The sequence below is a fragment of the Manacus candei genome, unplaced genomic scaffold (assembly GCF_025592945.1).
Source record: "Manacus candei isolate 608988 ecotype Guabito, Panama unplaced genomic scaffold, ASM2559294v1 h1tg000064l, whole genome shotgun sequence".
Classification (NCBI taxonomy): Eukaryota; Metazoa; Chordata; class Aves; order Passeriformes; family Pipridae; genus Manacus; species Manacus candei.
The window spans coordinates 3,701,337-3,716,519 of record NW_026138112.1 but is presented as its reverse complement, the minus strand read 5'-3'; the positions used below and the strand labels follow the sequence as shown (position 1 = coordinate 3,716,519).

General features: G+C 51.1%; 1 protein-coding gene across 2 annotated transcripts; it reads right to left on the bottom strand.

The window, feature by feature from the left end:
• Positions 1–7,105: 7,105 nt before the first annotated feature.
• On the bottom strand, positions 7,106–12,071 carry LOC127479037 (derlin-2-like). 2 transcript variants are annotated; one of them, XM_051805520.1, is made up of 7 exons: positions 11,922–12,071; positions 11,749–11,814; positions 11,025–11,098; positions 10,426–10,519; positions 8,814–9,009; positions 8,263–8,353; positions 7,106–7,723 (listed from the first exon to the last, which is right to left on the bottom strand). In XM_051805520.1, the coding sequence occupies exons 1-7, from the start codon at positions 12,012–12,014 to the stop codon at positions 7,612–7,614; spliced, it is 726 nt and encodes a 241-aa protein (XP_051661480.1). In that variant the 5' UTR covers positions 12,015–12,071; the 3' UTR covers positions 7,106–7,611. The 2 variants fall into 2 exon arrangements, with proteins under 2 accessions (XP_051661480.1, XP_051661481.1); XM_051805521.1 differs by having other exon boundaries at positions 11,749–11,811; positions 11,922–12,060.
• Between the last annotated feature and the right edge of the window lie 3,112 nt (positions 12,072–15,183).

Below are 15,183 nucleotides of genomic sequence, written 5' to 3'. Positions count from 1 at the left end.
ACAGGTCCTGGCAGCGTTTCAGTGCCGAGGCCAAAGCTGGGGCTCAGGGACAGCTGGGGCACATGGCAGCTCTGGGAATCTCTGCCATGGATGTCTGGGCATTCCAGGACTGCCTGCTGGGCAAAGGAGCTTCTCTGCAGACTGTGGAACCAACAGGTCTCATGGACTGTAAGAAGCCACTCCCCCATACCACCACAGTGATCCTCAGATCTCAATTCAATCAGACAAGACTCGACACATGAGGAGTGAAAATGGACATGAACTCTCCCATAAATGCATAAAGTTACTTTATTTTCAGTAGACATTTAATTTTGAAAAATATAAATGCTAAAATATCTCATCATCTTCATCTTTTGATTCCATAAAAGTCACAATAGAAAGCTTCATAAAACTGTAAAATACTATAATGTTATAAGGAATTTCATGTTTTATATTACTGGGGAAAAAAAACCCCACTTTAATAATATTTGAAATGTTTTCTGCTTTTTTCCTTTTTGTTCCACCATCCTGATCCACTTCATTTCATCCCAAGTTTTCATTCTCTCCTCCAAAGCAAATACAGACTTAGGAGAATTAGTAGCTGAAAGTGCTGTTGATTCAAAATAAAAATACAAACACAAAGGTGTATCAGCAGGCCAGAGGCTGGTGGCCACCGTGTTCCCGGAGCTGGGACAAAGCTGGCTGTGGCTGGTGGCCGTCAGGGGTCCCACCGGGAGCTGGGACCTTGGATTTGTGAGGGGAAGGTCGTTGTTGACGGCCGACTCTGATCTCAGAGGGCTTTGGGTCAGCCTCCACACCTATTCCCTGAAGCGCCCACCCAGGCTTTTCCTACGAAATACCCAATTTGGATTGAGCTGCTCCTCTTCAGGCCTTTTCCCGTGTCTCTCCAGCCTTTTCAGAGCAGGTTTCAGCTGCGTTCCTGTGACATACAACACAGCTTTCATGGAAACAGAAGCGAAGACCCCTTGAGAGTGAGGGGGGGATGTACGGAGGTGATGGCTCCTTCGTGGGAACAGATGCTAAAATTTGGCATTTAAGGCCTCAGCACCATCAGAAAATGCTCTCGACTTCACCAACAGGAACTTTGGTTTCACAGGGACCAAGCAGCAGCACGTGCCCTTCCTCTGCAGTGGGGTTGTCTCCATCAGGGAATTCACCTGGACAGCTCGGGGATTCTTTCTTCTTATTTTAATTTTTGGACGAAGCTTTTAGTGTGTTCCCTCATGTCCTGGTGAAACCCAGTTTCCCAAAGGCTTGTTTAGATGCACACACCAGTATAAACACGGTACGGAGAGAAAATCCTCCCCTGAGGTGATTGCTCACTTGGTTCCACCCCAAAATCCTGGGATGCCCGTGCCTGGCCTGCTCGGTCCTGCTGCATTGCCGGGTCTGGGGATGAGAAGCTGAGTAGCCAAGATTTCGGGTAAATTCCACAGATGATGGTGTGGGATGCAGGAGGATGCAGATCACATCCCGTCTCCTTCACAGCAAAGATTACTCATAAAAAATAAACCCCATAAAACCAACATAACCCTAAAACAGCCAGATGCTTCGGAGCAGAAGGTGTTAATGGAACCGATCCAGCCCTGTGCCACGTCCTGGAGATTGTGGTGTGGTGGGTTTGTTTTTCTGTAAAAATCACATTATATATGGTACAATACATTTTTTACAGAAAGCCTGGCATCTAGAAATAAGAGGTAGAACTATTCACAACTATACGTTTCCTGCTGCAGGAAAAATATTCATTTTTCTTTGCAGTAATTAAAAAAAGGTTAAAAAAATGGCCAAAAAAAAAAAAAAAGCAAATCATCTAAGAAGGGAAATAAGTTAATGACCAACTGATCCCTCCCTGGGCAGCTTAATGACACAAATAATTAATTACTCTGTTAAGTGCTGATTTTTTTTGCAACTGCTTGGCACCTAAGGAAACAAACAGTGACAGGACAGCGCTGCAAATCCAGAACACCAGACTCAGAGGAAAAAAATAAATCCCACCATCAGCAGGTTAACACCAAGGGGGAGGGGAGAGGAGAGGTTCGGAGAGGTTCGGAGAGGTTCGGAGAGGAGAGGTTCGGAGAGGTTCGGAGAGGTTCGGAGAGGTTCGGAGAGGTTCGGAGAGGAGAGGTTCGGAGAGGAGAGGTTCGGAGAGGAGAGGAGAGGAGAGGAGAGGAGAGGAGAGGTTCGGAGAGGAGAGGAGAGGTTCGGAGAGGAGAGGAGAGGTTCGGAGAGGAGAGGTTCGGAGAGGAGAGGAGAGGTTCGGAGAGGAGAGGAGAGGAGAGGAGAGGTTCGGAGAGGAGAGGAGAGGAGAGGAGAGGAGAGGAGAGGAGAGGAGAGGAGAGGAGAGGAGAGGAGAGGAGAGGAGAGGAGAGGAGAGGAGAGGAGAGGAGAGGAGAGGAGAGGAGAGGAGAGGAGAGGAGAGGAGAGGAGAGGAGAGGAGAGGAGAGGAGAGGAGAGGAGAGGAGAGGAGAGGAGAGGAGAGGAGAGAGTGGGTGGCCAGGAGGCCTGTCAGGAGCTGGAGAAAAGCACTTAAGCTGGAGGCACCAGAAGAAACAACATTGATTTTGTAACCAGCAAAGGAAAAAAAAATACAAACAAAACAAAAAGCTCACAAAAGCAAAATCTGTCATTAAGCAGAGGCCTGGAAATTAAAAAAGAGAGAAAAAAATAGAACAAGAAAAAGTGCTTCTCAAGTAAAAGGAAAGATTAAAAAATAAAAAAATCACTCTAAATATATAGATCTATATTTGTAGTGCAAGTCAGAGTCAAGCAGGCATGCGAGAGGTTAGTTCTACTCACTGTCGGCAGGTTTGCTATCACTTAGGAAAGGTTCCTGCTCCATGATGTCCATTGGTATTTTAATACTAGGGACTTTTTCTGAGTAGGGGCAGTCAGACTGTGAAACAAATGTGTAAAAACTCTTAGAACATTCCCACTGCTCTCTCTCTTATCGTCTCCCACACATTAAAATTATCCTTCACATAGTTTCTGTAGGAACGGGGAAAAGAAAAGAAGGAAAAAGAGAAAAGCATTGTCCAGTTTAGTTTTAGTTGCCTGGTGCATTCCACTGGTTCCCCACTGCACCCCACTTCCCCTTGTTCTTCACACTCCAAAAGTAAAACAGACTGAAAGGATAATCTTGTGGAACTGTAAATTAACACAGATCTTCCCCTTTCCCACCCCACCAGCTTTTAAGACACCATCCCATTCTGCTTGGAGTCGGCTGCAGGAAATACAGACAGAAAACAGATCTGTAGGCAGACATAGCAGGGCATTGGCTGCTGGGAAAGCTCATCCAAACCTACTCATCCTACTGGCATTTCTGTAAAACCCCTTAGTTGTTCCCAGTTGCTCTATGAGGGCAGAGGTTCCATATGCTGGGCTGGTTCAGCAACTCCTCTTTAATTGGGGTAAAACCCAGCCTCAGTTACACCTCTAGTTCATCAATTCCAGGACCCTTGGAGGGATTCAGGATCCCTGGCCTGGCAGGACAAACAGCAACCAGGTCAGGAAGAGGCAAAGGGAAAAGCTGGGGTACCAGCAGGTCTTACACCCCACTGCCTTCTGTCACCCACCTGCTTATGCTTGGCAGACAGTACTTGGAATTATCCTGCTTTTTTCAAAAGAAAGGAAACTTCTCAAAACCAAGGAAAGGCTGATATTGCCTAACTTGGCAAAGGCAGGAAGGTGGGATTTGCAAGAAACATTGGGACAGCAGCCCAGTTTCCCAGGACAGAAAGCCTGTGAGCTTTGGCTTTCAGGTGCAGTGTGTGGCGCAGCCTGGGCACTCCGTGGGCAGCCAGAGGTTTCTGTGCTGGCACCTTTTCCCTGCGAGGAATTTTCACTTGGAATGGGTTTGGGGGTGTGAGCCGGCAATGGCGGGCGGTTATGACCAAAGGGGGGACAGCAGCCCTGTTTCCCAGGACAGAAAACTTGTGAGACTTGGCTTTCAGGTGCAGTGTGTGGCGCAGCCTGGGCACTCCGTGGGTAGCCAGAGGATTCTCTGCTGGCACCTTTTCCCTGCGAGGAATCCTCATTTGGATCGGGTTTGTGGGGAGGCGAGCCGGCAATGGTGGGCAGGGCTGACCAAAGGGGGGACAGCAGCCCTGTTTCCCAGGACAGAAAGCTTGTGAGCTTTGGCTTTCAGGTGCAGTGTGTGGCGCAGCCTGGGCACTCCGTGGGCAGCCTAAGGATTCTGTGCTGGCACCTTTTCCCTGCGAGGAATCCTCATTTCTAAAGGGTTTGGATCGGGTGGCTGGCAGTGGCAGGCAGGGCTGACCAAAGGGGGAACAGCAGCCCTGTTTCCCAGGACAGAAAGGTTGTGAGCTTTGGCTTTCAGGTGCAGTGTGTGGCGCAGCCTGGGCACTCAGTGGGCAGCCAGGCCTTTCTGTACTGGCACCTTGTCCCTGTGAGGGATCCTCATTTGTATCGGGTTTTGGGGGGGCGAGCCGGCAATGGTGGACGGGGCTGACCAAAGGGGGGACAGCAGCCCTGTTTCCCGGGACAGAAAGCTTGTGAGCTTTGGCTTTCAGGTGCAGTGTGTGTCGCAGCCTGGGTACTCCGTGGGCAGCCAGAGGTTTCTGTGCTGGCACCTTTTCCCTGCGAGGAATCCTCATTTGTAACGGGTTTGGATCCTGTGGCCGGCAGTGGTGGGCGGGGCTGACCAAAGGGGGGACAGCAGCCCTGTTTCCCAGGACAGAGAAGTTGTGAGCTTTTGGGTATAATGCTGAACACTCACTTGCATTCAGTTTTCCTGAGTGCTTTGTTTAACAGGTAAAACAGCCCAAGACCTTTTGCTGCAGGAGAAAGCTAGAATGAGACTTAAAACTAGAAGCAGCTAACAAACTCTCTAAAGGATTGGTCTGCTACCACACTTGGCACAGTCTGTAATGAACTCAGTGAGGTGTTCAGCTGGTTTACTTGACAAGGTAGAACAGTTTAACTGAAATCACAGACTTTAACGGTCCTTTCTGTCACCTGGTGTGGGGTGAACCCTGTTTTCTGTAAAGATTGCATCTGAAAAACATCAAAGTCTCTGAACTGGTAGAGCAGGTGAAACCTGCAGTCACTGAGACTGCAGCTTCTCTGCAGCCAGGGGCTTTGCTGTGGTCACTGTCAGCACATGTCGCTGCCAGTTGCAGCACCCAGAGCACCCAGAGCAAAGTGGGTGTCTTGAACACCCTTAGCACTGCAGTGTCAGGATTTTGCATACCTAGAAACAACCTGTCTTTCCCTGGGGAGTTTAAAAACAAGATCCATTGAAGTGAGATTAAAAAAAAAAAAATCCAAGTTTGCTTAAAAAGCAATTGGAATCTATCTGGCTATTGAGGTGCACCTGCTCTTTGATGGAGTTCCTATCGTTCACTGCCAGAACTGATGAGTGTTGCAAGCAGGACAGATTTTGCTGGCAGCCTGACAGTTATGCTCAGGCCTTTATGATAAAGCCATAGGTTTTATGATCCTTGCTGGTCCACCCACACTGCTAGCACAGTCAAAAAACACTTTTTGGCCTTAATTTATCATGTTTAGACTTGAGTAATAACAGAGCCAGTTCTGATTCCTGGGTGGGAGGCAACTTTTTCCAGATGTTAGTCTGCAGAAACCAAAAACTTGCAATTTAGGAATAATATTATTCAGTCTTGTCCTAGGCTCCCGTGCCAGAGTGGTACTCTATTCATTACTCCTTATTCGAGAGGTTGAAAGGTTATTTAAGTAAGTAAGACAAAACCTGGGACTCCTGGTGCATCTCAGCCTCCCTTATGACACACATTTTGTCTCATGGACATAAAAACTTGAAGTCTGCCTGAGAACAGTTGAGCCTCCCTTTGTTATATGACCAAGGACTTCTGCCAGCAGCCTCTTTAGGGCATTTGACTAAAACAAGTGTGAAACTGCTGTAGCCTTAAACTAGGAACTGTGATGCAGTTTTTTTGATTGCTGTGAAGCTTGTGGTTACCTAATCCTAAAGTTCACAACAAGGTATGGGCACACAAGGACTTCAGCATGTCCCTCTGCTTCTCCAGTCCCAGAGAGGCTGTAGGAATTGTCCCTCCAAGCAGCCAGGGGCAAGGCAGACAGTCAGAGGGACCAATTCCCAGAAAGATGGGAACTTCAGCCAGCTTTCTCCATGTATTATTAGGACCATTGGGGAACAGCCAGGAGCAGCTTTTTTGCTCTACAGTTACAACTCCTTAGGTTAATCTGGTATCCCAGCTAAAAGCATTTCTGCAGACTGCAAAGACAGACTTTCCAGGGACTGAGGCACCAGCTCTGTGTCATTAGGTCGTGAGCAAGGTACACAGCAAGTACCTGTTGAGTCTGACACTGCTTAGCCCTTAGCACCACTGTGTCTTCTAGAACAAACAATCACCTGTATGGGTCTTTCAGCCTCTTCTGAGAGGGAAACACAGGTGCAGCAGAAGAGCTTGTTCAAATGATATCTTATTTTTGATATGAAATAGTGTTTTCACAGGAAAGTCACAGAGGAGGAGAGTGTGGGAGGTGTGGTTCAATATTCGTTTGCCACAAGGTTCCCACATAATTCTTAATTGGATGCTGGGTACTCATACTTCTCTTCATAGTTTGGTGGTGGTTGGCAAGTTTGTCTAAGCAGAAGCAACGTTACCAAGATACATTTGCAGATTTACTCCAAAGGCTTTGAGGTCTGGTACGAGCACAGTGTGCACTGCATTAGCAAGAATGGTCAAATCCATTTAGCACAGCTGTCAGGGTAGGGACTAGTTTGTTTAGTTTTCCCCTGAGACTCAGATGTTTAAGTCTCAGAACTAAAAAATTCAACAACAGTGGAATTACACTGCAGGTGCAGAGAGTCTTTATTACCAGTGTCAAGTGCTGCTTCCAGTCACTGCCTGGATCAAGTGTCCAGCTCAGTCCCCTGTCCTTTCCCAGGCACCCCTTTCTCCCATTAGACACCCCCCACACCCCTTGTCATCCTCTGCAGCCCAGCTGACAGCAGAGGGGAAGGACATCTTCCAGCTAGACTGAACCTTGCACTGCCCACCAGAAAAGAAAAGCCCAAGCAACCTGGCAGTTTTGAGCAAATTCCTGCTGGATTGCTGCCTCTGCCCCTGGCAGAAATGGACACACAGCCGAAAAATAAAGACTTTAATGTAAAGACTCTTTGGAAACAACCACCAAAAAAGGAGTGGGGTAAAGGAGAGGAAGAGGCTGAGCTGCATTCTACCATGGTACAGTACTACTTCATTGAAAGCCCACAAAGAGGTCTCACAACAGTGAGGGCCAGGTGCATTAGTCTTTGTACAGAGGGCAAGAGTGACCTGGCACACAGCAAGTCATTAACAGAAAGAGAAGGAGTAATTGGTTTAACACCCCATTTGACACTTATTCCCCACTGAGTAACTGAGGAGCTGTCACAGCTTCAGTCCCTGTCCCTAGAACACTTTAGTATTCATCAGTTCTCACGTGCAAAGCTCTGTGGATCCGCTCGGTACAAGGGGAGGATGGGTTACCCAGACAGACAGTGACATGTTACACGTTGGAATGGCAACTGGTGTTATTCCAGTGGGATCTCTGGGCCACAGCAGCAGTCCAGCCGGAAGAGAGGAATCTGGCCACATGAAGAAGTCCCCTGTGTTACTGTGGATGCTGCTCATTCTGGTCTTGGCCTCTGGGTTGGTGGTCTGGACGATCCTCAGGCAGAGGGTTATAGTTGGGATCCTCTTCAGGTGTGTCAAATACCATCTTCCTGGCAAGGGACATGCCCATCCCACCAAGCAGGCAGGTTAGGAAAGTGGGCTGAGGATGATACACCCCCCAGCCCTTCTAGGAACACCCTGGCCCTCCAGGTGGTTTGGCTGTGAGCCACAGCCACCAGCCTATTGTGCCACCACCAACTGTTCTTTTGCAACGATGACAGTACCTCTCCTTCCTTGATCTCTAGGTCAGATTTGATCCTCAGTGCATGAGGCAGAACATATTCTGCTTTCCTAAACTACAAAAATACATCAGAAAAAAATCCTACCTGCATCTAGCATTTCCACAAGCAATAAGAACAGTTCTACTAGCAAAGCTGAAGGTATCAGCAACTACTGTATGGGCCCTGTGTACACATGTATATAACATGCAAATAATGCAGCAGAGGCATGAACTGTGGAGCTGAGGTGCTGTCAGCATGCAGTTGTGTCCTGTGGTCACCCCACGTGGTCACAGACCACAGTTTGCTATGGAAGTGACCCAGGTTGGGAAGCAACACAGCAAAGCCCAGAAGGAATCAGCTTTACTTACAGAAAGCCAGGGGTTAACAGCAACTTCTTTCCTCCAGGCTGGTTGGGGAAAACATCTTCCAAGAAATAATAGATGTGACCCACTGCAATCCCTGGGGAGAGAAGCCACCAAGGTCAGGCACAGCTGTGACTCCTGTGCCAGCTGAACCAGAGCTACTGGGAGCTTAAGCAGGATAAAGCTCCGGGAATCCCTCAGCTGTTGTACCCAGGCCCAGCTCCCACCAGAGCCGTGGTGCTGCACTTTGCTGTGATCAGCACAGAAGCAGGCAGGGAGCCCATCAGCCTGAAAGCAGCACCAGACACCCAGGAGACCAGACACAGCAGGAGCATCAGGCAGAGCTCACCCAACTTCTGCCTCTGGGGAAGACACGTCAAAAAGCAGGTCACAAGCAAGAGCCACCCAGCAACCCTAGTGAGCTCTCTTTAGGAAACCCACTATCTTCAGTAATGTGAAACCCAGAGGAGGTGCCAGTGCCCCAGTAGCACCTATGAGAACAGAGCACTGTGGCTGCAAAGTGCCCTGTTTCCCAGCACACACCAGCTTTGACTTACCCAGCAAGTCAATGATGATGGAGTTGCCCAGGAGCAGAGAGAATCCCATCAGGACCCAGGGCAAGAAGGGGGCCTGGAAGTTAAGAAGCCCAAAGAAGTTCATGCGGATATAAGGATTCCTGCGACTCCACACATACACCAGCATGATGGTGAAAGCCTGGCCCAGGAAAAACAGGCTGGCAAAGAGTCCAAATAGCTGGGAACTACGGAGTCAAGGAAAAACCTACCTGCCCTGTGTACCACCTCCAGGAAGCACAGGGTGCCTTGTGACTAGGAAACCCAAACTGAGGCAGCTGATCACTGCCCATGCCACCAAACCTTTCCTGAGCTGCCTGAGATGTACTGACCACCACCCTCCCTGCACATATGTCCCTCCCTGCCACTCCGGAACAAGACACTCTGGAACAGTATGTACAGATTGCTCACTCCTTAAACTGATGTCTACAAGCACTAGAGACCAGGGAGCTCATGTAGTCACCTTTACAAAGGGAACATCAAAATGGCCTTCAAAGAAGGGCCTTCACAGCCTTACAGCACTTGAGACAGTGGCACATATTAACAACTAGCTTGCATCCAGTATCTGCCTTCTACAGAAGAATTTCAGCAGTGAGATGGCTCTTGCAATTCACAGTCCTCTTCTCCAGAACACAAGGAGACAGACAGAGGCAAAAAATTCCCCTGCCCTTGTTGTAGTTGGACTCCAAATTCACCTATGGCCAAGTACATGGGTGCTGCAGGCACCTGGAGACTGCCTGGCCAAACGCCCAAGGGTGGCCGAGAGCCATGAGAGCTCACACAGCTTCATGCAGAGCTCTGTGAGTAGAGCACTGCTCTAAGCCATCTGCATAAGACAGCAGAAGACATTCAGAGAATGTTTATGCTTGGGAGGGAGATACTTTGTCATGAAAAGAACTTCTTAAGATGCGTGATGATGTCTCCAGCAAGGACAGAGTGCTGGGCTCGTGCTGCCTGATGTGCTGACAATAGTATGGGGACATCCCACTCCTTGTCCTCATGGCCCTGTGTTCTTGCCTTCAGCTGCACTCACTTTCCTGAGCAGACTTCATGCAATTGTAGCTGTGCTCCACTCACCAGAGCTCAGACAGTGGCCCTGTCACAGCTGGACAGGTTCTCAGAGCATAACGTGGCCTCCTTTCAGGCTGAGCTTCCCCAGCACACTGCCACATGTCCTCTTTGGGGATGAGGCAGCCCAGCCCCTTGCCAGGTGCACCAGCACTTCTGCAGACACCAACACAATCAAGGGCAGCTTTCCCTGTATTTTGCTTCTGCTCTCAGCACACTGGGTGAGGCACAGGCCAAGACAAGGCTGGGCAAGACAAGGAGCACAAGCTGTGCCATACGGCAAGACGCTGCATCTCCACCACATGCTCAGCTCTCCCACACCACAGGGCATGAGCCTGGCAGGCCTAGGGCACAACAGGGCCCTCTGCCCCACGGCACCAAGAAGGTTCACAAACCAGCTGTGCTGCTCAGCAGGCAGATACCTGCTCCACACAACACAACTGGGATGTAGAGAGGTAGCAGACAAGCCCTACGCTACCAACAGCATCTCAGAAGACACCAAAGAGCCTCAATCAACTCCAAAGGATACTGTCATGAGAAACCCTCCGAAGAGGAACATGAAGACAAAGTCAGCCGTCCTTCCACGGAAGGAGCCTTCTTCGAGCATGCGGCAGTACCTGTACCTGGAGTAGGAGAGAAGGGAGGGGTTGCAGTATAGGAAATTAACAGCTGGCCACCCTGTGTCCCCACAGCGTGACTTTTGGGGGAATAAGCCACTGCAAGCTATTTCATCCCAAGAAGCTGTCAGCCAGGTGTCCAAGCCCCCAAGCAGAACAGTGCAAGCTTCGCCTCATACCACTGATCCCAGGGAAAGAAAGAAGCACCTGCTGTGCTCCAGCCAGAGCTCACCCCAGGAACGGGCACTGCTCTCCAGCACGAGCCACAGCAGCACTGCCAGCTCCCTCAGCCTTTTAGTAAGGGCTGCCCGACAGCAAGCAGAGATGGAGGGGCAGGAGGGGGGCACAGTTGTCAGGGGAATGGCTTCAATTCAGACCAAAAGAGCCAAGGGAAGAACCGACAGCCCCAAACTGCTGCCAAGGCAAGTCAGCGTGGGGAGGAAGATGGATGGGGGGGAATTGCATCTAAGCCAAAATGGGAGCAGAGAGCTTCACTGAGACCAAAGGATACAGAAATATCATGTTGAAAAAGAAACTGAATCCCAGGGGCCCAAAAAAGAGGAAGTTGGTGATCAGCCTCCATATCTGAAAAAGAGAGAGGAGAGAGAAAAGGAGGTGGACAGAGAGGTCTCTCCCTGTCACATGTAGAGCAGCCCATTGCCCTATCCAGGGGGGATGCCCAGTCATGCACCTGTCCACTCACAACTACCCCAGGACACCAGACAGCTCCACCCCACCCTTGTGTGGGACCTCCCTTCACTGCTCACATCAGAGTGTCTCCCCTTCTCAGGTGTGGGAAAGATTTCTCTACATTTCTGGAAAGGATGAACAACTACAATTCAGCACCCAGGGCCAAAGTAAATCACTGTTCATGCCCCTCTACAATAAAGCCTTCCCTACTCAGCCTGACAGCAGCTCCCACACTGCTCCAGTGTCACAGAGAAGGGGGAGATGGGCTTTGAGTAAAGGAAAAAAGGAAATGTCAAGATGGTGTGTGGCAGGGAAAGGCTGGAAGGAGCTGTCTCCATCCAGGTGCCTGTGACAAGAAGGCACACTGTGCCGGTGACCCAGCCCACACTGGTCAGGGAAGGCTGGAGTAGTGGGAAAGGAACCCCTTGGGATGACACAGCACTCCCTGTCCACCCTGGGGAGTGGGACACGCACGGCCTGGCCTGTCACATCCATCCCTCGCCGTGAAGGGGCACGAGGGCCCCAAATCCCGGGCAGGGCCTCACCTGGAACTTCCTGAAGATGAGGTCGGGGTTGAAGTACAGCTGGAAGGGGGTGATGAACTCCAGCTGCTGTGGGAGACAGGCAGAGCAGCTGCCATCACCCGCCGCCCTCAGCTAGCCCCCTGCTTCCCCCCCAAACCCTCCACGCCCTGCCCCCCGGCGGGGTCCCCGCTCACCACGGCGGCGGTGGTGAGCACGCAGGCGGTGGTGTACGCGCGGGTCACGGCGGGCATGCCCAGGTACTCCTGCGCGAAGCCCTGGTACGCCATGGCCGCGCCGCTCCAGGGCGGGGACGCGGCGCCTTTAACGCCCCCCCACGCCCCGCCCCCCGCGGGGCGCGCCCGGCCAATCCCCGCGCGACAGGCTGCGCGCGCCGGCCAATGGGAGCGCGCCTCATGGCCCCGGCCCGCGCGCGCCGCCAACCGCGAGCGGACCCGCCGCGGACGGAACGGGCCGTGGGGGACGGACCCGCCTGAGGGACGGACCCGCCTGAGGGACGGACCCGCCTGAGGGACGGACCCGTGTGCCGCCCCGAGAGCCCCGTGCACCGCCCCCGTGGGTGGGACGCGCCCCCGGGCACCGCCCCCCAAGCCGATGACGGCGGCGGCCGAATGAAAGGCGGGTCGGGGGCGGCCTGAGGACGGGCCGTCAGCGGCAGAGAAGGGGGAAGCACCGGGACCTGGGTGGGCTCGTGGGGCTGCGCGGTTGGGGCAGTGCCCGGGCTGAGCCGCCGGGTCCCGGCACAGGGACCTGCCCGGAGGTGCCTCCGCCCAGTTCCTACCCCGGCTCAGCTCCGGCCCCCGCGGCGGCCCCCCGAGAGCCCGGGGCTGCCAGCGTGTTGTTCCCGCACACCCGTGTGTTTGGAGGGAGAGGGACCCGCTGCGGGAGCCGGGCCGGGAGAAGGGGCGGCGGTGCCGGCTGCTTCGCTCATCAGGAGAGTCCTGTCATCACTAAGACACAAAGGGATTTGGGTTGTCAGTAATTCCTGCCAAACCTCTCCTGCTTCCTGGAGGAAGCAGTGAGGCGCTTCCCCGAGATCGCCCCGGCCTGTCAAGGTCGCACAAGGTCGCTGAGACCACAAGGGACGCGTGGTCCCAGCAGATGCTCCTGTTTTTCTGTGGAGCGGCAGCAGCACTTGGATTCAGCCCTCAAGAGAGAGCGGAGCGTCTGCCGCCTGTAGGACACGACACACGACAGCAACCTGACATCCTCCACTCGTGCTGATTGTGCTTTCCGGAGCTGCCTGCACTGCTCAGGACTCGGGTCTAATGTTACAGCCACCCTGGTTTCAGACAAGGAGTGAGCCTCGTGTTGGGTTTGTGCAGGAGAGGGTTAAGCTGTCATCAGAGCCTTAATGAGCCCTGAGATTTCCCTTTAAACCCTCAGTTTAAATGGGAAATGAAATTACTGGCGGGGGAGGGAGTCTTTGTGTCTTCCACCACCTCCACCCTGACTGCCCTTTGATGAAGAACAAAACCCAGCTGGAAGATGACAGGACATGGGGTTAAAGCAACATATTGGGGGAGAGAGGGAAGAAGAGAGAGTCCCGTGGGTGCCTGTGAGACCAGGGACTGGGTTCCTGAACGCCCCAGGCACTGCAGTGCTGAGAGCCATCTCTACGTCACTGTGCTGGGGAAAAGGAGAAAACTCCTTCAGATCGTAGCTGTGTTATAGGGATCCTGGGAATGGAGTTGAGCATGGGGGAACATGGAACTTGAACTGCAGCAGTGTCAATAAGCTTGGCTGTGTTGTTACAGGCTTTTGGTGGGAGCTGGGATAGATGTGACAGCTCTGAGGAGGTGAGGAGAGCTGAGCTTTCAGGGAAACTCATTGGGCCAGGAGCTCTGCAAAGGCCTGCCTATATTCATGTGGCTCTTTCAGCCCAAATGCCCTGCTGCTGCAGCTCAGCCCTCCAGCGTGCCACAGAACTCCCAGCCCCAGCAGGATGGGCAATGGAGTTGAAGAACTGAGAGTCAATAAATGACTAATGAATTAAATACATGAATAAATATCCTGCTCCTTTGGGTGGGTAATTAGAGGTTTCCTGTCTGTGCTCACTGAGTGGGGATGCCAGACAGAAGCTGAATTCAAGCACTAGAATTCCTGCCCCTTGATTGAATCAAGGCTGGAGATGAATACTGGGAGCCTCTCTGCTGGAAGGCCTTCATCCTAGAGCTCAGTCTCACTAGCTCCCCAGAGATGAGAATCCAGATGGACAATCCCACTTATTCACTGTGGAGGACTATGTGCAAAACAGACATTGCATAAAATCTAAAAAAAAGGCATCAGTTTCTCAATTTTCTTCTTTTCCCTTGTTTGCCAGCCAAAACTGGAGAACTCTACTTGTCCAGGCTTCTACTTAAGGCCTCTTTTCTAAGGTTTGTGGGGGAAGGGGGAGAAGTGATGAAGTGCATTGGGAAGCTCACCAGCTCCCACTGGAAGAGGCCAAACAAATCCCAGTGTCACCCCTGGTTCCCAGGCTGCTTTCTGCCCATGATCTCACTCCCATCGGAGCTCAGCCAAGCTGACTTCATGCACTACAGTATGCCCAGGGCAGCTTTAGTCTTTATTACAGTCTGTGTCACATTTTATGGGTTTTTTGAATTATGTCCTTTCACAAGTTCTCATCAGTCCAGCCACATATTTGAGTTTGCATTACACATCTTTGTAGCGATGCCTTCTATAGAATTACAGAATCTGATAAAAAAACCCGAAAAAGCAAAGCTAAATTCTTTGTCTCAGCTGCAAGAGGGTACTGCCAGAACAGAAACACTGCCCAGGAGTTTCTTTGATGATTTCCTCCTGCCTTGTTCTGTCATGCTCCCTCTGCCCAGGGACCCAAAGCAGATGTAGCACAGGTCTGAGCAGCAGTGATGCACTGCTGCCTGTCATCTGCTGGGTTCTCCTTCCTTTTGGAAGCAGTTCAAGTCATGTCTTGCACAAATCATTCACAGGAAGAACTGAAACGTGATGGTATTGGAGGCAGCTCTTTTCCGGACAGTATTTACCCATTCTGCATCTGCAGGCTTCTAGTGATAGTAACCTGTCATACTGTAAACATTTACAATCCACAAACCAACTCACAAGAAAACATTCCTGGGAAAGAAGAACTAGTATGTTGCACACTCACCGCTGTGGTTTCATTTGGACTTCAGTTTAAAAATATATATATATTTTCTGAAAGGGAACAGTTTTGCATGTACACAGTGACAGACCGGTATTAGACCCTCCTATTACCTCTGGGTTTGTTTTCCCAATTTCCAGGGTGACTTTTAGGAACATGCAAGCATTTGCCTGGAGTTGCAGGTAAACAGAACCCTGCAACAGAAACTCAACAGCTTCCTGTCTCAGTTTATACAAACCAAAATAGCAGAGAGTTAAAAAACAAAGAAAAAAGCTATTATCTCTCCCCATGGGTTAAACAGCACATAAACCTCA